We start from the raw sequence: 24,420 nt of genomic DNA on the forward strand, positions 1-24,420 counted from the left end.
ATATATATATATATATATATATATATATATATATATATATATATATATATATATATATATATATATATATATATATATATATATAAACAAAGTTAGCGAGTATAGTAAATTAAGTGAGAATAATGCATTCTGGAATCATAAATAGTACAAAAATAAATAAACATTATAAGCTCATGGAATATAATGAATAAGAAAATGAGTTTATGAGTATAATGAGTTCAATATGTAATAAATAAATAAAGGCGAAGTTCAAATAATACGATGAGAATAACGAGCATAATTACTGCAGGAAGCAAAATTATCAATACGGAAGTATAATGAGCACAGGAACTATAATGAATAGAAGAGCATAACATATTTAATGATATAATGAACTGCGTGACTAAGAATTGGAAATAAATATGAGTTAAGAGGGAACAATGAGCACAGAGTATAATGAGTGAAAAAAACTAATTAGTGCAGAAAGTTTACTAATATGAGTAAGATGAATATGTAGTACATAATAGAGACGATGAATATAGAGTCTAATGAGTATTATGAGTAACTTTACATTAATAGCCTAATTCATTTAAGCAATTTGAAAATTATATACTTCGCTGCACAGATCATTGTTTCAAGATATCAAAAGGGCACTGGGGGTGTTTAAATCTGTTTGCTTAAATGAGCAGTTGAGCAATTAGCGCACGCCAGAGCGCTAGACCGGCTATTGTCCCATGGGTTAATGGTCCAAGAGGTTCCCGCCCGCCGCTGTGTTCCAGTTTTAGTAAGCGAGTTTCCCTTCCCAGGAGTCCGCCCTCTGGTGGCGGCGCGCCAGCCGTTGTGTATCGCTGAACGGTATAACTGTCAAATTTTGATGCAGCTCCGTCCTGTTCTAAATCCTTATCCTGATGTTTCTTCCAGGTGCTATGTATTCGTAATGGCTTAGTGCTTCCCCCTTACAATAGTTTTTTTTTTACTCCCTGATTGCTATTATATCTACATTTAAAATTGTGTATGGAGTCAGCCTCCACCACATCACTGCCTAATGCATTCCATCTGTTAACTACTCTGACACTGAAAAAGTTCTTTCTAACGTCCCTGTGGCTCATTTGGGTACTCGGTTTCCACCTGTGTTCCCTTGTTCGCGTACCACCCGTGTTTAACAGTCTATCTTTATCTACCCTGTCAATTCCTCTGAGAATTTTGTAGGTAGTGATCATGTCTCCCCTTACTCTTCTGTCTTCCAGTGTCGTGAGGTGTATTTCACGCAGCCTGTCTTCGTAACTCAAGCCTCTTAGTTCTGGGACTAACCTAGTGGCATATCTCTGAACTTTTTCAAGCTTCACCGTGTGCTTGACAAGGTACGGGCTCCATGCTGGGGCCGCACACTCCAGGATTGGTCTTATATATGTGGTATACAAGGTTCTGAATGATTCCTTACACAGGTTCCTGAAGGCAGTTCTGATGTTAGCCAGCCTCGCATACGCCGCAGATGCTATTCTCTAGATGTGGGCTTCAGGAGACAGGTTTGGCGTGATATCAACTCCTAGATCTTTCTCTCCGTCCGTTTTATGAAGGACTTCATCTCCCACTCTGTATCCTGTGTCTGGCCTCCTGTTTCCACTGCCTAGTTTCATTACCTTACATTTATTCGGGTTGAACTTTAGTAGCCATTTGACGGTGGTGCTGTGGTCGTGTAATTCAGGTTTAGCTCCTTATGCCCCGCCTACTAGCCTTGTACCTATTGCGTTTCAGTGTCACTATTTTAACTTTCAAATTCTTTGTCGAATCGAACCTTAAATTTGTGGATGGAGGTGAGGACCTTAAATTCCTCGCCAGTGCCCCATTTTCTCATATATACATCACATTATATATATATATATATATATATATATATATATATATATATATATATATATATATATATATATATATATATATATATATACACATATAATGTGTTAATATACCTTCCGGCCCAGGAACTCTATAATAAATAGCATAAAAGTTTGCTATAAAAAAATAAATTTAAAATACCGTTAATACACTGTAATACAGTGCGTGACCAACCACCAAAAAATTATTTTAATTGTCTTCTCGAGAAGGAAAACGACGATGTACAAGGAAAAAACCTGCTGGTCCCAGAGACCTTTGGTCCCTCTTGTCCTCTTTTTCAGTCTTTTAATAAACAACATTACCCTGCTGGACCCCGCTAATCGGACGCTAGGCTTCTCTAACACCGCACTAAGACTTGTTTTAGCCTGTCTGTAATGCCATGCTCCGCTAACGCTATACTGAGACCATATATTATTTAATGCATTGCTTCGTAGCTATCTGTAAGGCTCTCTAAAGTTACCTTAGCGGCGTTGTATATCTAACAGCTATGAAAACAATTTTACACAAGAAATCACTCGCATTGGGGCCCGCCATCTGTGGCCGGGCTTGGGTAGCGACGCTCCCATTGGCTGCGGGGTTGATGACGTAATGACTTACCTGTCCAATCACTGGCTGTCGCTCGCTGCAACCCCGTTTTCTTACAACAATATTTTAACATCATTCATGTTTAATTAATGCAGAAAACGTAAACAATATTGACTAAATATTCGACAATGTCTTGAAAATATTATATTAGAATTTTTCTTGAATAGTTATGAGTGTAAAAAAATGTATATATATATTTTTTTCGAAAATATAATTTTCCAGAATACAGGATATAATACCAGGATACAATAGAGGTACCACTTCTACCAGGATACCATAGAGGTACCACCCCCCAACCAGGATACCACAGAGGTACCACCCCCCCACCAGGATGCCACAGAGGTACCACCCCCACCAGGATACCACAGAGGTACCACCCCCCCACCAGGATACCACAGGGTTACCACCCTCTACCAGGACACCATAGAGGTACCACCCCCACCAGGACACCATAGAGGTACCACCCCACCAAGATACCACAGAGGTACCACCCTCTACCAGGACACCATAGAGGTACCACCCTCTACCAGGACACCACAGAGGTACCTCCCCCACACCAGGATACAACAGAGGTGCCACCCCCACCAGGATACCACAGAGGTACCACCTCCACTAGAATATAACAGAGGTACCACCTCCACGAGGCTACCATAGACGTACCACCCTCCACCAGGATACCACAGAGGTACCACCCCCCACCAGGATACCACAGAGGTACCACCCCCCCCCCCACCAGGATACCACAGAGGTACCACCCCCACCAGGATATCACAGAGGTACCACCCCCACCAGGATACCACAGACGTACCACCCCCCACCAGGATACCACAGAGGTACCACCCCCCCCACCAGGATACCACAGAGGTACCACCCCCACCAGGATACCACAGACGTACCACCCCCCACCAGGATACCACAGAGGTACCACCCCCACCAGGATACCACAGAGGTACCCCCCCCCCACCAGGATACCACAGAGATACCACCCCCCCCACCAGGATACCACAGAGGTACCACCCCCACCAGGATACCACAGACGTACCACCCCCCACCAGGATACCACAGAGGTACCACCCCCACCAGGATACCACAGAGGTACCACCCCCCCCCCCCACCAGGATACCACAGAGATACCACCCCCCCCCCACCAGGATACCACAGAGGTACCACCCCCACCAGGATACCACAGAGGTACCACCCCCACCAGGATACCACAGACGTACCACCCCCCACCAGGATACCACAGAGGTACCACCCCCACCAGGATACCACAGAGGTACCACCCCCCCCCACCAGGATACCACAGAGATACCACCCCCCCACCAGGATACCACAGAGGTACCACCCCCACCAGGAATAACAACAAAGACCCAAGCTGGCAACCGAGCCTTAAGTACCCGTATAGGCAGCGAGGGTTGAGTGCTATTGGCCAGACCCCAAGAGGTTGTTAGAGGATTAATGCCGGCCATTGGGGGGTCTGTCAGCGACGGAGGAGGTTGTGCGCTGTTTGCTCAGCCCGTGCCTGCCTGTCACGGACTGTCTGTCAGCCAGTGTGTGTCTGTGTCTGTCTGTCACTGTCGATCAGCCTGGAGTGAAGGAGACCGTCGACCTGGCCAGGATTGTATGGAAAAGCGATCTGAAAAGTGTTTGTCATTGTCGATCAGTCAATAGTGTCTCACTATCGACCAGTTAAGAGTGTCTCACTGTTGATCAGCCAAGAGTGTCTGTCGACCAGACAGCAAGGCTGACTACCATCGACCCACCAGCAGTGTGCCCGTCAGTCAGTCACTAAGCACAAACGTTGACAGGTTAGTTCAGTTGTTTTATGGTCGAGTGTCGACTAGAAGCGCACTACTTACTTCCCCTACTCTCGTAAAACTTAACTCTTGGTTCAAGTTCATGTCTATTGTGACCGGAAAATACATCTCAAAGGGATAGAGTAGCTTAGGCTATTTCTGTGAAAAAGCCTAAGGTCGAGTGAAGCAGGTTTGTTGATCTAGGATTAATTTTAACATTGTAATGATACTGGTTTTTGTAACTTTGTTTAACTGTAAAAGTTTGATTTATTTAATTAAATTTAGTTACTGTTTTAGTGATATGTTCGTCATCTTGAGAGTGGATAAATTTCTCACAATGGCTTATATCTCCTGAGCAAGTTATAACATCGAGTTATTTGGTATAATTAGTTAGAGGAAACAGAACAGTAATGTAATTTGGTACTATGACCAATATGCAGTGTTTAAGGTGATTTGCTGCTGTCCAAACCCTCTTTGTGTAACAGTGTTCACTCCAGCGTTGAATAACATTGTTCACTCCAGTGTTGTATAAGTGTTCACTCCAGCGTTGTATAACAGTGTTCACTCCAGTGTTGTATAAGTGTTCACTCCAGCGTTGTATAACAGTGTTCACTCCAGTGTTATATAACATTGTTCACTCCAGTGTTATATAACATTGTTCACTCCAGTGTTATATAACATTGTTCACTCCAGTGTTATATAACATTGTTCACTCCCCCGCTGTATAACAGTGTTCACTCCCCCGCTGTATAACAATGTTCACTCCCCCGGTGTATAACAGTGTTCACTCCCCCGCTGTATAACAGTGTTCAATGTTGGTTCTCCTGTGCTGTTAGAACTGATAATGAATGTTCATCCAGAGATAGTTCCGGATAATATTAGTTTACTACTTTGACCATCTTCGCTTTGTGAGTTGTGCTCTGCTGGGGTGAGTACTGTCATATTTTGGTGGATTTTGCTTTACTGGGATGGGTGTTGCTATATTCTGGTGGGAGGTTCTTTATTGGCATGTGAATCACACGCCCACTTGGGGATTGTCAGCCCCAAGGAACTCAGATATAAAGGCAAGACAACAACGTCCCTCTCTAGATGATTAACAATGCACAAACAACAGGGAACATATAAATTCAACATATTCAAGGAACATATAATCGCCACACACAACAAGACGATCACCAGGAATATTTTGACGAGCAACACCGAAATAATTTATAGATACAATGACAGTAGAAAATTAGACATCAGTGAAGCGCTACATATCAAGAAATCTAGACCAGTAATCAATAACCGGCTAATACACAATTACACTCTACCCACTTCAAGACCCCGGACCAACGCAGAATGACCCTGCGTTGGACTGAATGCTGGTCTGAATGACCCTGCAACAGGAACGGAAGCAGCCAGAAGAATTATAAGCTGCCAACATGTCACACTAAATGTTGATACATTTAATACCTTATTAATATCCCCCGTGTAATATCCTTCATCCAAATGACATCTAACCAGCTCAGCATAAGAGGATATAACCAGTTGCTACGCACAGTAGAATTTGTCTTTGAGAATGTGAGGTGAGATCACTAGGCGTCAGAGCTAAATATAAAGTAAAAATGAACTTTGAAGAGTTAATTTTTCAACTTCCAGCTTCAGTGAAGAAAAACATAAGGAATATCGAGAAGATTCGCACCAGAATCATAAATATAAAACTTTCTGTCGTTTTCAACGAAATTATATATATATATATATATATATATATATATATATATATATATATATATATATATATATATATATATGTGTATATCACGAAAATAAACACGTGATTAAAAATGTGACAATGTCAGACCACGGAGGAAAAAGAAACAGGAATTTCCTTAAGTACTTTCGTATATTAATACATCTTCAGAAGGAGTCATACTCCTTCTGAAATATTCATAAATACTCCTTCTGAAGATGTATTAATATACGAAAGTACTTAAGGAAATTCCTGTTTCTTTTTCCTCCGTGGTCTGACATTGTCATATATATATATATATATATATATATATATATATATATATATATATATATATGTTGTACCTAGTAGCCAGAACGTCGTACTCGGCCTACTATGCAAGGCCCGATTTGCCTAATAAGCCAAGTTTTCCTGAATTAATATATTTTCTCTATTTTTTTTCTTATGAAATGATAAAGCTACCCATTTCATTATGTATGAGGTCAAATTTTTTTATTGGAGTTAAAATTAACGTAGATATATGACCGAACCTAACCAACCCTACCTAACCTAACCTAACCTATCTGTATAGGTTAGGTTAGGTTAGGTAGCCGAAAAAGTTAGGTTAGGTTAGGTAGCCGAAAAAGTTAGGTTAGGTTAGGTTAGGTAGTCGAAAAACAATTAATTCAAGAAAACTTGGCTTATTAGGCAAATCGGGCCTTGCATAGTAGGCTGAGAAGTGCGTTCTGGCTATTAGGTACGACATATATATACATATATATATATATACATATATATATATATATATACATATATATATATATATAATATATTATATATATATAATATATTATATATATATATCAATAATATAATATTGTGTGTGTAAATCACTAAGAAATTAACTCATGATAAACACTGTGACAATGTAAGAGTGCAGATCACAAAGGAAGGATTAAGGGAAATATATGTCACATATTTAATTCAACCCTTTATATAACACAGGTACAATATAGCAGTTAATGTAATACAGATTCTAAGTTGTAATAAACAGAAAATCATTTCAATATGTGGCAAGATTCACCGTGTATCAGAATGTGCGCCCTGTAAAATGTGGCCCCGATTAAGTAGATGCAACATCAACCTCTAGAGGGGTATTAAGGCCTCAACAATACCCTACAGACCAGCCAGTAAGTATACTTTGATCTTGAACATAGCCCAGTAAACTGAGAGCTTATATACACCGATAAGCAGGGTACATATCAACCGTATTTCAGTCGTAATTTCTACAGATCTGTGCTTACAAGGGCAAAGTATATATATAATTACAGCAGGTCTCTACAGTTTGAAATGTTTCTGTAATCTGATTGTTATCTTGACCTAAGTGTTCGGGACTTGTCTGTTTCGATTTACTCTAGAATCACTTACACTTAAGTATAGAGACACATTAAGCTTAAGGAATAAAACGTAAATAAATTTATTTTAAGCGACTTAGTGGTTACAAGATATGCTTAAGTGGTAACCTGTGGTTAAAAGACATCAGGAAGAGGTCTCAAATAAAAAATAACAGTGAACTCATTTAAATGAAAATTGCAATTTCCATTGGGCAAGTGATTGTTGATACACAATCACTGTATAATAAAATAAGTACGGTACAATCCAGAGCTTGAGAAATGCATTGCGTTTATCAGTTAATTAGACAGTTCAAAATGCGATGCTAAATTGATGACTGCATTAAAATTTATCCAGCAGATTATTAAAAAAATTTATTTAATTGTTTAAAATGAGTTGGTGTGTATAGGGGTACTGTATCAACCCTCAAGAAATGTCACTTGACTTCTCTAGATACAGACGAAGGTTTAGGTCAATATTACAGACTCGAACATAGGTATATAGAGAGAGTGCAAGAGGGCATGCAATACCTGTAAAAATCAATTAATTTTAGGCTGTAAATAAGGATGAATTATTGTAAAAAATTAGTGTCTTGGAACTCACCGAGTGTTTATATTGGTGAGATAGTTAAGTATGTCTTCAGTAAGGCACAATAATGTCAGAATATGGACTGAAATATTTGAATAGCGATATATATGTTTCAAAAGGGGTACCCAGATTCTCGGTATATACATTGGGAGTTTACTTAAGTCCTGGATTATATACAGGTCTAGAGTATACTTTCTGGTTGGTCAGTATAAGCTGATGTAGTGGCTTTAATAACCCAGAGGTTGTAAGCCCAACACAAAACCAATATATTAATATTTGTAATGTAATGCATTACGCTGTAATGCATTAGACCTTTCGTCAAATTTAATCCCAACATTAAGTTTATTTTGTATATATTAATAGGAATATATGATTCATTGTATAATAAACTCAAAATCAAAGTTTTACATAAAATCTGTTATTATAAAGTAATAAGTTCGATTTAGTTGAAATAGAATTTAATAAGTAAGTGCAGCTCTATTAAATACACAATGATTATGGACCTTTTTATTATTATTATGATTAGTATTATGGACCTTGCTGGCTGTCGAAAACCCTGTGCACAATGCATGAGAAAATTTGTATAAAAACGAACACAACTTCAGATATACGCACTGACCGCCTGCATTAGCAAAACTTTAAATAAATAATGTTTGTATTTGTTAGAAGTACAATGAATGCTTGTTAGAAGTACAATAAATGCTTATTAGAAGTACTATGAATGCTTCTACGGGGATGTATAACTTTAATCAATGTGTGCAGTGTGCTGTTTAAATGGAAAAAATGTTTGTAGAGTTTTGTATAAGTGGATATTAATGCCAGTACGTAGGTATGAAAGAGATCAAACTCAGAGCATAGTGCTGGGCGATAAATTAACGCTAATTAATGCTTACACAGTTTTGTATAAGTTGATATTAACGCTTGTACTCTTTTTTTCGTGTAAATTAATGATGCAATGTTTTATGCGTGTAAAATTGTACAGAACACGAAATTATTTAATAGGATAAGATCATAAGAACATATAATGAATTAAAATAATAACATGGCTAAAACATATATATTCCTTGGGCTAAGAACATTAAAAAAAAGAGTCCTTGGGATAAGAACATAAGATCAGATAAGACAGCTGAAAGCCTATGCTTAGAAGATAGTAATGACATTAAAATTTTTCTCTCTCTCTCCACTCAAGTTTATTTAACACTAGCTTCAAACTTTCCAGTGAGTTTGCTACAATGATGTTACCTTGTAGCTTGTTTTCATAAGGTCTGCATCCTTATTTTCAAGCCAGCGTTTGCATATTTAATAATCCAAAGCTAAATTTATCCTACTTGAATCCAATGTTTGTTTTTCTAACTTGGGTTTGTATTTTCAGCAACTTATTCATATCAACCTTAAACTTTTTCATATATTTGCATATTTCAGTCTTGTATCCACTTGTTCTAAGCTTTCCGAGAGACTGCAAATTGAGTTTGCTTATTTTTCTCAGTATTACTTTTAGTTAAGTTTACGTCCGTTTCATAATACGACGCTCAGGATTGTACCGGATTATCCAAGTGGGGGTCCCACAAGGGCCAGATCAAGCCGAAGGATAACACTTGTTTGGTCTGCTGTTGGGCTTAAGGACCATCAGCCTCTGGAGGGTTATTAAAGACACCACAATAGCTTGCTGACCAACAAGCACGTATATACGCCGCGAAGCAGGGTATACCTGTCGGTGTATATATATCCTAAACAGTGTTTTTTACTATTAAGGTTTTTTGCTGTGAATCTTCGTACCAAGTTGAAAATATTTCGAGCATTTATGCACTATTGCTTTTATTTTTAGGTCCGTATTAAACTATAGTTCGGAGATCCGAACTACATTTTTAACTTTTCATAGTTGGTGGCATTTGGTAGGCTTGTTGCCATAACGTACAAAAAGTGACCTATTAGTTGAGAGGACAGGATGTGGATAGAGCCAACTGGCACTCCCTTTCAGTTCATCTTTTACCACATATATATTGTTTAGTGACTGATTTACAATTAGCGGGACAAGCTACACGAAGGAAATCAGAAAATATAAGCATGTTTTGTTCTTAAGCCTCTTCAGATATGTCGTCGACGGCTTCAGCTCCGCCTCCCTCTCACTGCGCCGCCCAGGTCACGCCCACGACACTGCCGACCTGCTCTACCACGCCCGCCCACACGCCCACGCCCACCACCACCACCAGCGAGGGTAAACCAAGCCTTCCGGACTACGTACAGACGTTAACAGTCAGAGGTAAGTGTGCTCCACTAGTATACAGTAGTGTACCTTACGTTGATGTAGTGCTTACTTGTCATGTATTGTTGTCTACTCTTTGTGGGGTTGTTACCCATCTGCCTGGTCACTCCTCACTCCTCACCTGGTCACTCCTCACCTGGTCACCTCTATCCACGGCACTTCTCTCACCTGGTCCGTTGCCATCTGGCCTTCCCTGCCCCCAAGCCACTCCCCGCCATGGAGTGGCGGGGAGTGGCTTGCGGAAAAACATATATATTTTTTAATATGCGGAAAAACCACATTTGAAAAATAGAGAATGCTTAACGCGTTTTCGGCTAATTTATATATATATATATATATATATATATATATATATATATATATATATATATATATATATATATATATATATATAAAATGAAGTCGGAATTAACTGTACACTTTTCAACACCAACCGGAAGATTTAATTAATAAAATACTGTAAAGGCCAGAAGACTGCGGACATGCTCATGAACTTTCCTGACACTAAACAGAATTCCCTGAAAGAGACAAAATGTTGTCTATGCCTTCAGATACTCACTTGGGAACTGTCAGCCTCAATAATCTCAGTATATAGGCAAGAAAACAACCTTCCATTCACGGCGCCTAACAATGCACCAACATCAAGGCCCTGTCAAGGAATATATAGTCTTTACATATAACCAGATCATCACCAGAGATATCCCGACAAACAACACCAAAATAATAGACAAATAGAGCAACAATAGAAGATTGGACATTGGCGAGGCATTACACATCAAGCAACTCAAGCCAACCATCATCAACCAACTAACACCAAAATTTACAAATTAATTTTACGTGTGATATATGTATTTTTTCTTGGAGAGAATGAAGTTAATTTCAGGTCAGATTTGACCCGAATTGTATATCCCAAATTCATTCTATCTTATAACCAAAGGGTTTTTGCGTCTATTGAAACAATTGAGCATCTTGATGACAGCCGAGTGGAAGTTGGTGCTCAATACAAATCTACAAGTAATCCACAATTCCCGTTAATCACGATATAATTATCACATTATTAGGTGTCAAATATATATTATTGGGTGTGAATTATATTCCACTTTGACCGGTAATAAAGTTCAGCCTACTTTACTTATTGAAGCTTGTGAAGCAACTGTCGGCTCGTGCCTTTTTTTTTTACCAAAATCTGGAGGTAAAGGCGGGAAATTTCTTTACAGAGAAAAAATCCTTGGGTCACTCGTCAAACATTCCTCATAAAACAGCCATTGATACGATACCCACGAATCGTATAATAGCCATAATATAGCCAGGATGTCCTTTGAGAAGCCTGGCATCTACCCCGGGGAGGCCAGGCAAGGGCAGAGAATAAGGTATTGGAACAACAATGGCCGGACCCGTGTGACTTCTACATAGGGATGCGCTGCTATTGTGGCGGGCGGCGTCTGGGTAGTGGAGCGGCGCCCGGCTCTGTGGGCGGCGAGGCGCTGGACTCCGTTTGTGGGCGGCGTTGGGCTCTGTTTGTAGATGGTAGGGCAGGGCAGGGCTTAACTTTGTGGGCGGCATCTGGGTGGAAATGTGGCGCTTGAATCTGTGGGTGGTAGGGCGGCCCTCTGCTCTGTGGGCGGCATGTGAGTGAGAGGGCGTGGCTCTGCGCCCTCTGTGGGTTCCTGAGACGGGCTGGACAAGAATGTCCTCACCCGCCCCTACTCTTTACCCCGCTGGGTGGACGCTCCTCTTTAGAATAACACGGAAATAGCTGCTCCATGTGCGGTAGTGCACAGGATAAAGCCAGCTTAATTGTGTTATACGGGGACAGGCTTGGCTTACTTCTTTCTCCAGACTCTAGTTTCAGCTTCAGCAGGTCGGCGTTCAATCCCCAACCGTCCAAGTGGTTGCGCACCATTCCTTTTCCCCCGTCCCATCCCAAATCCTTATCCAGACCCCTTCCAAGTGCTATATAGTCGTAATGGCTTGGCGCTTTCCCCTGATTAACTTAGATACACTTGTACGGTCGAGTGTTATCACTGAAACTCAGCTATTCGACTATTATTAAGAATTTATGCATTGACTATTCATTTGTTTTCTTATCAATATTTACATATAAAACTCTGTACTCAGCTAGTATCGAAAACTATATAATATATTTCATTTATTTACGACTCTTACGCTGATATAGTTTCTCTTGACATCTCATCTTTCTGTTGTTGCTACGTTTCAATAGCAAACATATCTACGGACCATTTCTTCATTTGTATGTTTAAATGGGAGGTGTCATGCACGGACAGTATACGCAGGACTGGATCTCATATAAATTGTATATTTCAGTCGTAAAGTTCTTTCGTTCAAGTTCCTGCTAGCGCTACTCTGCCCATGTTTTCTTCCCTCTGGTGTTGGAGTTGTGTCTACTAAGGTTTTCATTTCCTAAAGTGTGAAGTATTTTAAATGATTCAAACTCACGATGATGGTCTCAAGAGTACTTCAAACTCAAGAGAAGATGGTCAAGCTAACTCGCTTCATTCCATAGTTATACATTCTCGGAGTCGTACGTATTTAGGAAAATATTTAATGTAACACCTGTGCCCTTGCACTATATAATAGGCTACTTTGCATTTGCTGTGGCTTTTTATGTAAAAAGGCAGAGATGGTATTGAGTGAAGGTGCTGAGGAGGGGACACAGAAGCGCTTGCCATGGGTACTGTGGAATATGATGTACAGACACCCCCATCTACCCGCCTCTCTTCCTGTTCCTCCCACATATTGTGTACTGGGTGACCGTGAGTACTGCAGTACTTCACACATCTTGCTAGGGGCAGGTCTTGTCGGGGACTGTCTGCATATCTCCGACGCTTCGTACTTTTGCTTCGCCTGTACCCATGTTATATAGCCTCCCAGAGCACAGTTCTCTCCCTCATCACCATCTCCCAGGGTACAGCTCTCTCTCCGTTCACCGCCCCCTCACTCCCACCGTGGGAGTTCTCATCTTAGAGGAGGGCACAAAGAGGATCTGAGCCAATAACACCCACGATGGCGGGCCTCAAAGGGTTTGATCCTATGGTTGTCAGACGATCGGAAAAATCTCCTGATCAGGTATTGACGCATCGCTCCCAGTCGACCCCCCGGGTGAGACCCTTTCACAGTGACTAATTATTGCCACGTAATACGAACTGAACGTTTGTATATACTTTTGGAATCGTTCTTTGATGGGAGGAAGTTCGCATCCTTCGTTGATGGTGGGTTCTGTCGGCTGAAAAGTTTGTATTGCACGCTACAATTAAGGGCACTATGATGGTTGGCAGGATGGACCTGTTGGGTATCACATACTGAGGGAACGACCAGCAGGGAGAGATACCCCGCCTTTGATAGATGTATAATAGACGTTCAAGATTAATATTGTCCTTCATGGTAAAATAGAAGGGAGGAGAGAGGAAAGCTGGAATGTTGAGTAACAAACAGTCAGGTGGGTCAGAATCGTGCAAGAGTTGGTTTAGTGTACTGTTGCCGAGGCACCGGATGTTGTCTGACTAGTTGTTAATAGGAATAACAACCAGTTTGTTCACTGGTTCAAGGTACTAACTTACTTTCAGAACAGATTACTTCAGTGCTTCCAGAATAGGCTATTTCCTTTCCTCCACACAACACCTTATTCCAGCTCTCGGGAAAAATGTTTAAATGTGTGAAAACATTATGAGGCTACAATGCTCTTCCTCTCCTCAGTTTGTATTTAGAACCTTTTTCTGTGTTGGACAAGAGGCTTTGCTGGGCTCTTGGACACTTCTCTCGAGAGAAGACATCAAAAAGCTTTTGTTGGTTGTTCCTCCAAACCCGCGTCATGCAGGTGTGTGTGTGTGTGTACTCACCTGGTTGTGCTTGCGGGGGGGTTGAGCTCTGGCTCTTTGGTCCCGCCTCTCAACTGTTAATCAATTGGTGTACAGATTCCTGAGCCTGTTGGGCTCTATCATATCTACATTTGAAACTGTGTATGGAGTCAGCCGCCACCACATCACTGCCTAATGCATTCCATCTGTTAACTACTCTGACAATGAAAAAGTTCTTTCTAACGTCTCTAGTTCGTAACGTAACAGTTCTCTAGCGTTTCTCTGTGTGTGCGCGCGCGCGCGCGTGTGTGTGTGTGTGAGAGAGAGAAAGAGAGAGATCTATCTTGAGAGGTTATCTTGAGATGATTTCGGGGCTTAGCGTCCCCGCGGCCCGGTCCTCGACCAGGCCTCCTTTTAGTTACACACCCCCAGGAAGCAGCCCATAGCAGCTGTCTCCGGGAATTGAACCCGAGCTCTTAGGACTACGATCTCTAAGCGCTATCCACCCAGCCACGAGGCCCCCCGATACATACAAAATACACCTAGATGATGAACAAACTTTCCTGTATAATCCTATTATACATTACGTACACACCTAAGCTCTCTTGTATAACCCTAATGTACGTAACGTAAGTGTACGTAAGTGTACCTGTAGAATCCAATAGTGTATCTCAACCCTTGGAAACTGGCGCGTATATTTCTAGGTACTGGTAAGTCTGGGTGTTCAGTACGCTCCTCTCCTCTCACGAAATTTAAACTAATTGTATATACACTGGGTAACCTCCCATTCACCTCCTTTGTGCGTTCATACGAATGCGGAGACAATTTTCCCTTTGGTTGTGGGTACGACCAAGAAAGGCTGGCTGCTGGCGTCCCATCAAGCATTGTTGTGGTGTGTCCGAACCCTGTGTCAAGAGCCCTGGGCGCTACCCTGTCTCCCATATTATCGCCTTAATGAACCGATAATGCCCTTGGAAGAAGGGAAAGGAGAAACATAATGGATGTCTTCGGACAAGGGCGTCTTATGGCTCTGAGAGCGTGGAGGGAGCCGCGCACAAATAGATAAATACACTGTAATATAATCGTTTGACAGTCCCACAATCCCATCTCGGCCGCGGACAAACTGCAAAGGGTATTTAAAGTAAGGGATAAGTCTCTCACAAGCTGGGCCTCTTGGGGAGATAGTGGTGAAAATCTCAGGCAGTCGGAGGACTCCAGCGTCTTTACTGCAGTGAGCGAGGTCGGTCCGTCTTGCTCAATGGTCGTCAGTAGTGGGAGGTTTCAGGAGCTCAATTAGAGGCCAATTTGACAAATACTAAGGCCAATTTTACAAGAGTAATTTCGGGGACGAGGGGGGTAAGCTGTCCCATTTCTTTCCAAAGAGTGAGGGGGGGGTTGTCTTAGTGGAGAAGGGGGTACTAAAGTGGCCAAAGCTGAAACATGAGAGCAAGTTTAGACAGGGCAGCTCGCCACGCCCCCCTCATCCATTTCCCTCAGTGGCATCACAAAACAGTTTAAAGGAACCATTTTACCACAGACTGCACCCTTTTCACCCTCTCCAACTAGGCCTTGTGAAACACAATAACAGTTATCATATCTTTTGTTCGCGTACAGGATGAGGCTCAGACGAGTGTTACGAAAATGTTAATGAAAGGATTGAATAGGTGTGTTGTAGATGTTAGGCGATTACCCGTTTATTCCGGTGTAAGACGGTCCTCTGTGCCTCCCCCTCGCAACTGACGCCCACCTGTCAGCTTAAGCTCTCTCGGATCGGAGAGTAAACCGTGTCATTGGTGATACAATCTGATACTGCTGTCCTCCTGAATGTAACTCAGATGATTGTATCTGATCATAGCAGCCATTCGCAAGAAACTGAGTGCAGGATCTGGCCGCCTCCTCACTCGCAGTGTTACTGAAGTAACGTGGGTCTGGCAGCCGCCTCCTCACTCGCAGTGTTACTGAAGTAACGTGGGTCTGGCAGCCGCCTCCTCACTCGCAGTGTTACTGAAGTAACGTGGGTCTGGCAGCCGCCTCCTCACTCGCAGTGTTACTGAAGTAACGTGGGTCTGGCAGCCGCCTCCTCACTCGCAGTGTTACTGAAGTAACGTGGGTCTGGCAGCCGCCTCCTCACTCGCAGTGTTACTGAAGTAACGTGGGTCTGGCAGCCGCCTCCTCACTCGCAGTGTTACTGAAGTAACAGTAACCCTCAGGAATGCTTTCTCAGGGAAACTTTGTTACTTCCCTCTTACGGTTGAGTGGGTACTCACCTACGTGGGCTTGCTGGGTTGAGCTTCAGCTCATAAGCCACGCGTTTCCAGCTGTCGGAGGGTTAATGCAATAACTTTGCAAACATCTAATGTGTAGGTGAAGCTGTATATAGTTTGCTGTAACAACATTAACATTAAACGTGCGCTATTTGTTTACAAACATCGGTTTTACCTTGTTCCACTATTTCCCCCATTTTGACATCGCTTGTTTCTCGACTTTATCGATTCCCTGTAGAATCTCGTATGTCGCTATCATGTCTCTCTTGCTCTGTCTATCGGTGTAACGTAGTAACAATTACAGGTATATTGGTGTGGATTGTGGATTCATGTTAGTGTGGGTTGTAACATGTTGGTGTGGGTTGTGACGACATGTTGGTGTGGGTTGTGACGACATGTTGGTGTGGGTTGTGACGACATGTTGGTGTGGGTTGTGACGACATGTTGGTGTGGGTTGTGTGGGCATGTTGGTGTGGGCTGTGGGGGCATGTTGGTGTGGGATGTGGGGTCATGTTGGTGTGGGATGTGTGGGCATGTTGGTGTGGGTTGTGACGACATATTGGTGTGGATTGTGACGCCATGTTGGTGTGGGTTGTGTGGGGGCATGTTGGTGTGGGCTGTGTGGGACATGTTGGTGTGGGGCGGCCACGGTGGGCGGAGACTGGTGATGCGCTAAATAAACTTGTCAAGAAAAGAGCATCGACGCGTCAGTCAGGGGGGTTGGATCCATTATTGTATCATCTGCCGCCTTATGCCCTCCCGCGATGCCAGCTCTCGCCACAAGAGTGAGTTTACCCTCCACTTGCCTCTCCTTACTCACCTCTCAAGGGTATCTTCCTCACTAGCACAAAAATCGTGTTTCTGATTTAATCTTAAGTGGTTATCTAGGATGAATAAACGAGCCAATTGAATTGATGCGAAATAGGGGCAAGAGAGCGGGTCGGAGGGGTGACCATACTGCTTTCTTTCATGGGAACTGCCCGGCTGGTCGGGCTGCTGTTCAAACTATGCACAATGTTAATGGTTTTAACAGATAATGGACAATGGGCAATGGTGTATTGAATACGCTTTCAATACACTCGTCAGTGGGGGCAAGGAATCAAAGCCCGACAGTGGCGCCAACGTCCCAGCAGCGGGTAATTACACAGGCTTAGGTTACCTAGCTTGAGCCTAGAGGAGGATGGGGTAGTTGTTAGCTTTATAACTAGTTGGCCTGACAGGCGCTTGTTAGGGTGAGGATGTAGGGTAGTATGTCGCTTGCTAGCAGGTCATTTCACTATGGCATTTACTTAGCTATTGTTGTTTCATAAATCCCTAATATTTTATTCACACCGATGCATCAGTCTAACAATCCTTGCTTTATTATAAAGAATATATATATATATATATATATATATATATATATATATATATATATATATATATATATATATATATATATATATATGTAATTTGGGCCAAATTAAAATCCAACAATTCATGATGTCAGATTAAAATGAAAATGAGTGAAAGTAAACTGCGTCCCATCACGAGAGACAAAGGCATGGAGAGGAATTTCACGTCCAAACCTAATCCTCCAACGGCACCCGCGCCGCTAGGCTAGTCAAGCAGACTCGCCAGGTACACAGATGGCATGAGAGATTAGTTTCATGGGATGTTGTAAGGTGTCTCAATATTGATGGCGTGATCTAACACTTGGACCAGAAGCATGATGTATCCTGAGGTCTCCTCACTCCCAAACCTCCATCCTCTTCCAGAATTTCCATTCCGCATTCTTCTTCCTTCCCGCCACCTTTTCCAAGCTCTTTGGACATCGAATTTTTAACCTGGCGTCGTAAACAGTCTAGAACTGGTGCCCTAAGGTGATTGTAATGTAAAACATATTTAATGTTTAAGATGACCATAAACATTGTCTTGACATATGCATATATTCTCCTCACAAGAGCTTTGTGAACTCTATTACCCAGACGGGAGTTTAGAGAGGTTTGCGAAGACCATAAATGTTTAAAAGATGGGAGACATTAAAAAAAGTTCCTTTCCCCCTTGTGATGAATCCTACTTGACATTTCATCTAAATTAACTATTCACGTTTCCAGAAATTATATCCTCTCTTCCTTTTGTTTTTTTATATTTTTAGTAAATAAACTATAGTGCAGATCTAACGAATTGCTACACAAATTCGCCTACAATATTACCAAATTACTTTACACTATTTTATTACGTGTCTAAATTGGTTTAATGAGTAGCTGGTGAATGGTTTTGAACTAGATATATATTTTTTGATTGCACTTTTAAATGAGTCTTCATCTAATTCAAATTACAAGTCAACTCAAACCTAAGAGACTAAAAATAAATTAAATATTATGTATTGTAAACAAATAAATGGCGTATTTACAATTTATAAACAAATCTTTAATATTATTGGGGTGATTCTTACCAAGTTTATATATCCTCAGCAATATACACCATCTCAACATTTTAAATTTTGTAATTGGATGTTTAACTATATTTAATTAACTTTAGTACAGCATTTGATGGTAGTTCATTATTTAATTGATGGTGGTGCACTAATTAGTTAACTGTGATGAGGCTGCACTTAAACCTACATAACTCACACAATATTTTGCGGAAGCTTCACCTAAGCTCAAATGTTCAAAGCTGTCAAGACTAAGCTGTTTTGATCATTTATATATCAATGTTTGAAGTATTTTTTGGAGTTTATTTATATTTCTAAAACCTTCTTTTGACCTTGCAATTTGCTATATTTTAGTATATACTGCAAGTTTGCTTACATTGTTGCACATTTTACTCAATATCAAGATCATTATAGTATATAAGATTTTTACTGTACATTAAACAAATGTACTAATTCACCTTCAGCAATATATCCTTCACAGCTTCAAATACATTTGACTAGAGAAGACGAGAAAGTACCGAGATCTGAGTACATCCTGTGTGTGTTATTATTCCCGGTGTTGTTTAGTAAAACATATGATAATAAAAACAGCTTAACGGTTCAGCTAATCCATATTGAGAAAGCATGTTCCTTCGGCGTCATCTTCCATACCTCAGTGGAGAGAAACAGATGACTATCGGCTAATCCTTGTCGACTGGAGGACCCGCGAACATCTACTCCCCATCAGCTAAGAGGATCAAACACCCTTTAATGAGCCCGTCCAGCGCACAAAGAGGATCAACTCTCGCTGTAATTAAGAACGTGACTAATATTAAGAGGATAACCGAACTAACAAAATAAGGCTTGAGGTGTGGGTTTACAGGTGAAGAAGAGGATTAAATTAGCCAACTCGTCTGAATCTCCTCCCTGACGGGCGGTGGGTAGCATGAAGCTCTCTCACAATGGGGCCATTGCTTGATGGTGGCCATTTGTTACATAATATTAAACAGTCAATATGTTCTCCATTTACGAGACTGTACTAATTGATGTGTGTGTGTGTGTGTGTGTGTGTGTGTGTGTGTGTGTGTGTGTGTGTGTATGTATGTGTGTGTGTGTGTGTGTGTGTGTGTGTGTGTGTGTGTGTGTGTGTGTGTGTGTGCGTGCGTGCGTGTGTGTGTGTGTGAAGTAATAAACATACAAGGAGTACAGATCAAAATACCATCTTGTAAATAAGGTATCTTTGGTGATCACGTTTTAGACTGATATACATAATATAAATGCAACATCGAAAGATAATATCGTGTAATAATAGAAATACACACATTACAATTGCCAAAAATTATTCATTAAAAAAAATGTATTGCACAAAATTATTGCCATATTATTCCTAGATGAGATTGATAAATATTGTGACAATGAAGCGAGAAATAAACTGACCAATAACGCAATTAATCGAGAAATATTTAACAATGAGTCTAGAGAAGAATAACAGTAATGATCAATAAGAACATTGAACCTAATAACACCTGAAGTCTTGAGAACTTGGTTTGGAATATTGAAATATTCTTAACCTTGTCTCATAGATTGATTTTTTTTTAATTTTGTAAAACATTGAAAGATATAACTTGTATATCTAAATCTAGATACAGTATACAATTATAATGATTACATGTTACGCTGTTAATACGAATATATCTTTTGTAAATGAAGCGCTAATATTTCATGTAAATTAACTGAATTTTATATGTAAAACCATTTATGAATAAAGTTGTTAAAACTGAATTTAAATATGGTATATTTTAAATAATACTATTCAAGCTTTGATTAACAGGCCACAGACCTCTGCTGGCTTAATTAAAGTACAGTAAATAATATATATATATATATATATATATATATATATATATATATATATATATATATATATATATATATGTCGTATCTAGTAGCCAGAACGCACTTCTATGACTACTACGCAAGGCCCGATTTGGCTAATAAGCCAGGTTTTCATGAATTAATTGTTTTTCGACTACCTAACCTACCTAACCTAACCTAACCTTTTCAGCTACCTAACCTAACCTAACCTATAAAGATAGGTTAGGTTAGGTTAGGTAGGGTTGGTTAGGTTCGGTCATATATCTACGTTAATTTTAACTCCAATAAAAAAATATTGACCTCATACATAACGAAATGGGTAGCTTTATCATTTCATAAGAAAAAAAATAAAGAAAATATATTAATTCATGAAAACTTGGCTTATTAGGCAAATCGGGCCTTGCATAGTAGGCATAGAAGTGAGTTCTGGCTACTAGGTACGACATATATATATATATATATATTATTTATTATTTGACGATCAAATAATATATATAATATATCTGACTTAACTATTACGTGATCTGACTTAACTATTTGCTTCTTTGGTCTCTTATATACCTTCTGTGTGTATCTCTTTTCGTTCTCTTATCTTATTTTACCCTTATTCCATTTCGTGTTTGTCTTCTTTCCATTTCTGCTTACTTTATCTTCTTGCTTTACTTCACAATTACCCCTCGCCTCACCATCCCTCCACACTCACCATCACTCCACCTCCATATAATGACTCCCTCCACACTGTCACTCGGTTACCACCTGATAAGGGCCAAAAATGGACATAATCGTCGTCACTTTCATTACATGTGTGTGTGTTGGGTTACTGGTGTTCAACCACATTATTGTGACCATCACTCCACCTCCATATAATGACTCCCTCCACACTGTCACTCGGTTACCACCTGATAAGGGCCAAAAATGGACATAATCGTCGTCACTTTCATTACATGTGTGTGTGTTGGGTTACTGGTGTTCAACCACATTATTGTGACTTAGCCTCTGCAGTACTCATAGTCACCATGGGTGATAGTGCAAAATATCAACTGTTGCTGCTCAAAAGTCCACGTTTTAAACAATATATTTTGTAGAGGGGCTGAAAAAAAATCATAGACCTAGAATTGTGTATGTTAGGCCTAAGATTGCATATTTTGATCTAGGACAGGACAGATTAATCGTTAGTCGGTTTTTTTGTTGTTCTTTAAAATTCCAATATTTTTTGGGGGGAAAGAAGTACAACAGTTTATAATGTGTATATGCCATCCATAGTAGCTTAGTTTCAAGGATGGTTTGATAGACATGAACACATATATGACTACCACTGACAGTTTGTTGTGTTACAGACGCCAACGGGCAGGTGAGGGAGCTGGTGTTCCCTAAAGGTCTGGACCTGGACCGGCCCAAGCGTGCCCGCACCACCTTCAGCGGGGACCAACTCTCTGCCCTGGAGCGGGAGTTCCGCCGCAACCAGTACCTGGTGGGCCGCGAGCGGTCGCTCCTTGCGGCTAGGCTTGGCCTCTCCGAGACACAGGTGAGGCTCAGGGAGAAAGCCTGGTGAGCACCAGGAAAATGTCGAGTGAGAGTTAAGCAGTGTGTTCAAGGGACAGTAACTGCAGCTGTGTGTGTGGGGGTGTCTGGGGAACTGGCCTCACTGGGTTGGTGGGAGGATGCATTGATATATTGATATTGGTCATGGGTACGACTCATGCGCGATTTTGTTTAATGCAAATTAGTGTTATCTATACGTATTATAAAAATATCAATAATGAATATTATTTCTCTTTTATGAACATATGTTAGGCCATACACATACGTTTTTACAAATACGTGTGTACGTTTTGTGCACTCAAAACGTACACACACACACGCACACAGCAAAAGCTCCACCCACAGGTATACTTAGACGAGGACACTCACATAGAACGACTCACATAGATTTCCAACACACACACACAGGCTCCTCACTCATATATACACTCATGTGGGGCCTATGGGAGCGAGGGTCTAGTAGCCTAGCTCGACCCTGCAAGCACATCTAGGTGAGTACACATATACATACACAGGCTCCCAACGCACATGCACGTATACATACACACACACTCTCTCTAGGGGCCTGATGGCTGAGTGGACAGCGCTCTGGTGTCGTAGTCCTAAGGGCCCGGGTTCGATCCCCGGCGGAGGCAGAAACAAATGAGCACTTTATTTTGGCAGACTTTTGGAACAAGTTAGGTGAGGTGGTGGAGGCCATAACCGTGATATGGCAGAGAGTGCTGGGAAGGCGGAAAAACATGAGCATATCTCAACCTGTAGTTACACTTAGATAACCACACACACACACACCACGGATTCCTCACCTTACACAGCCTGATACATTATGATGTTGCAAATAGCGGGTAACTGCCTGGTCTAGCGTTTTTCATTTATATTTTGCTTTATGGTGTTGCAGGTGAAGGTGTGGTACCAGAACCGTCGTACGAAGCACAAGAGAGACCGAGAGAGGGAGCACGAGGCGCCCACGGCCGGCCTTGCGCCCACGCTCACGCCCACGACCGCCATCACACCCACTTCCCGCACAATCCTGCCGCCCCTCACCCCACCAGTCATGCCGCCTGCCACCACCGCCCTTTTTACTTTCCCGCCAGCCGCCCCACCCACCACCACCTCCTCCCTCAGCTTGCTCCCGCCCAAGATGTCTGCATCCATGGCCGCCCTCACGCCAGATCCACGCCCAGCGACCACGGCTGGGCGGGGGTTTGGAGCTTCCGTGGGTGGCGAGGAGCAGCACGTGGGGCGGTCAGACTGCCCTTCTCCGCCGCCTACCGCCAAACCACCATCGCCTTTGCAGACACTAGCCGTCGGCGGCCTGGACTACCACATGGGCGGCTCCGGGAAGTTCGACGTTGGCACCTACGGAGCTTATCCACTGGAGAGGTCGTTTACCAAGAGCTTACCAACTCTGCTGGGCTCCTTCCACTCCGTCCCACCAACCACTCTCGCACCCTCGGCCTTCCGCCCACTTTTCCCTCGTCAGCTCCACCCACTCGCACTCCAGCCTAACGCTTTCTCACGCCCACACCCAGCTTGGCTGCCTTAGCAGCAGTGCCTACTACAGTGGTGTCCAGCTGTAGCAGTGAGTGATGCAGGAAGCAGGGGTCATGGCTGGCTGTCTCAAACTGGCTTAATGATTAATATCAAAAGGTGATGGTCACTTCAAGTTTCGATATAATGTAAGTTTGTGTAAAGTACAAAATAAATGCCCAAACTAATTAGTAAGATTTTGAATTTGAAATGTTCTATTCGTTGTGTGTGTGTGTGTGTGTGTGTGTGTGTGTGTGTGTGTGTGTGTGTGTGTGTGTGTGTGTGTGTGTGATTACCTAAGTGTAATTACCTAAGTGTAGTTACAGGATGAGAGCTACGCTCTTGGTGTCCCGTCTTCCCAGCACTCTTTGCCATATAACGCTTTGAAACTACTGACGGTCTTGGCCTCCACCACCTTCTCACTTAACTTGTTCCAACCGTCTACCACTCTATTTGCGAAGGTGAATTTTCTTATATTTCTTCGGCATCTGTGTTTGGCTAGTTTAAATCTATGACCTCTTGTTCTTGAAGTTCCAGGTCTCAGGAAATCTTCCCTGTCGATTTTATCAATTCCTGTTACTATTTTGTACGTAGTGACGTAGTGATCATATCACCTCTTTTTCTTCTGTCTTCTAGTTTTGGCATATTTAATATATGGCATATATTGGCATATTTAATATAAACATATATTGGCATATTTAATATAAACATATATTGGCATGTGTGTGTGTGTGTGTGTGTGTGTGTGTGTGTGTGTGTGTGTGTGTGTGTGTGTGTGTGTGTGTGTGT

The 24,420-nt window shown here is 41.6% G+C and overlaps 1 protein-coding gene across 1 annotated transcript; it reads left to right on the plus strand.

The window, feature by feature from the left end:
- Positions 1-3,936: 3,936 nt before the first annotated feature.
- Positions 3,937-24,215, plus strand: LOC123760520 (ventral anterior homeobox 2). Its single transcript, XM_069337976.1, has 4 exons — positions 3,937-4,268; positions 10,028-10,207; positions 21,897-22,084; positions 23,000-24,215. Exons 2-4 carry the CDS (start codon positions 10,039-10,041, stop codon positions 23,645-23,647), a joined length of 1,005 nt encoding a protein of 334 aa, XP_069194077.1. The 5' UTR covers positions 3,937-4,268; positions 10,028-10,038; the 3' UTR covers positions 23,648-24,215.
- Positions 24,216-24,420: the final 205 nt, after the last annotated feature.

This window comes from Procambarus clarkii, chromosome 39 (assembly GCF_040958095.1).
Source record: "Procambarus clarkii isolate CNS0578487 chromosome 39, FALCON_Pclarkii_2.0, whole genome shotgun sequence".
NCBI classification, from domain to species: domain Eukaryota; kingdom Metazoa; phylum Arthropoda; class Malacostraca; order Decapoda; family Cambaridae; genus Procambarus; species Procambarus clarkii.

Bases quoted from the DNA above. Each gene is read 5' to 3' on its own strand.
- LOC123760520 (XM_069337976.1), top strand. From the start codon at position 10,039: ATGTCGTCGACGGCTTCAGCTCCGCCTCCCTCTCACTGCGCCGCCCAG. The intron at 10,208-21,896 runs GTAAGTGTGCTC...GTTGTGTTACAG, and splicing joins ACAGACGTTAACAGTCAGAG to ACGCCAACGGGCAGGTGAGG. The intron at 22,085-22,999 runs GTGAGGCTCAGG...ATGGTGTTGCAG, and splicing joins TTGGCCTCTCCGAGACACAG to GTGAAGGTGTGGTACCAGAA.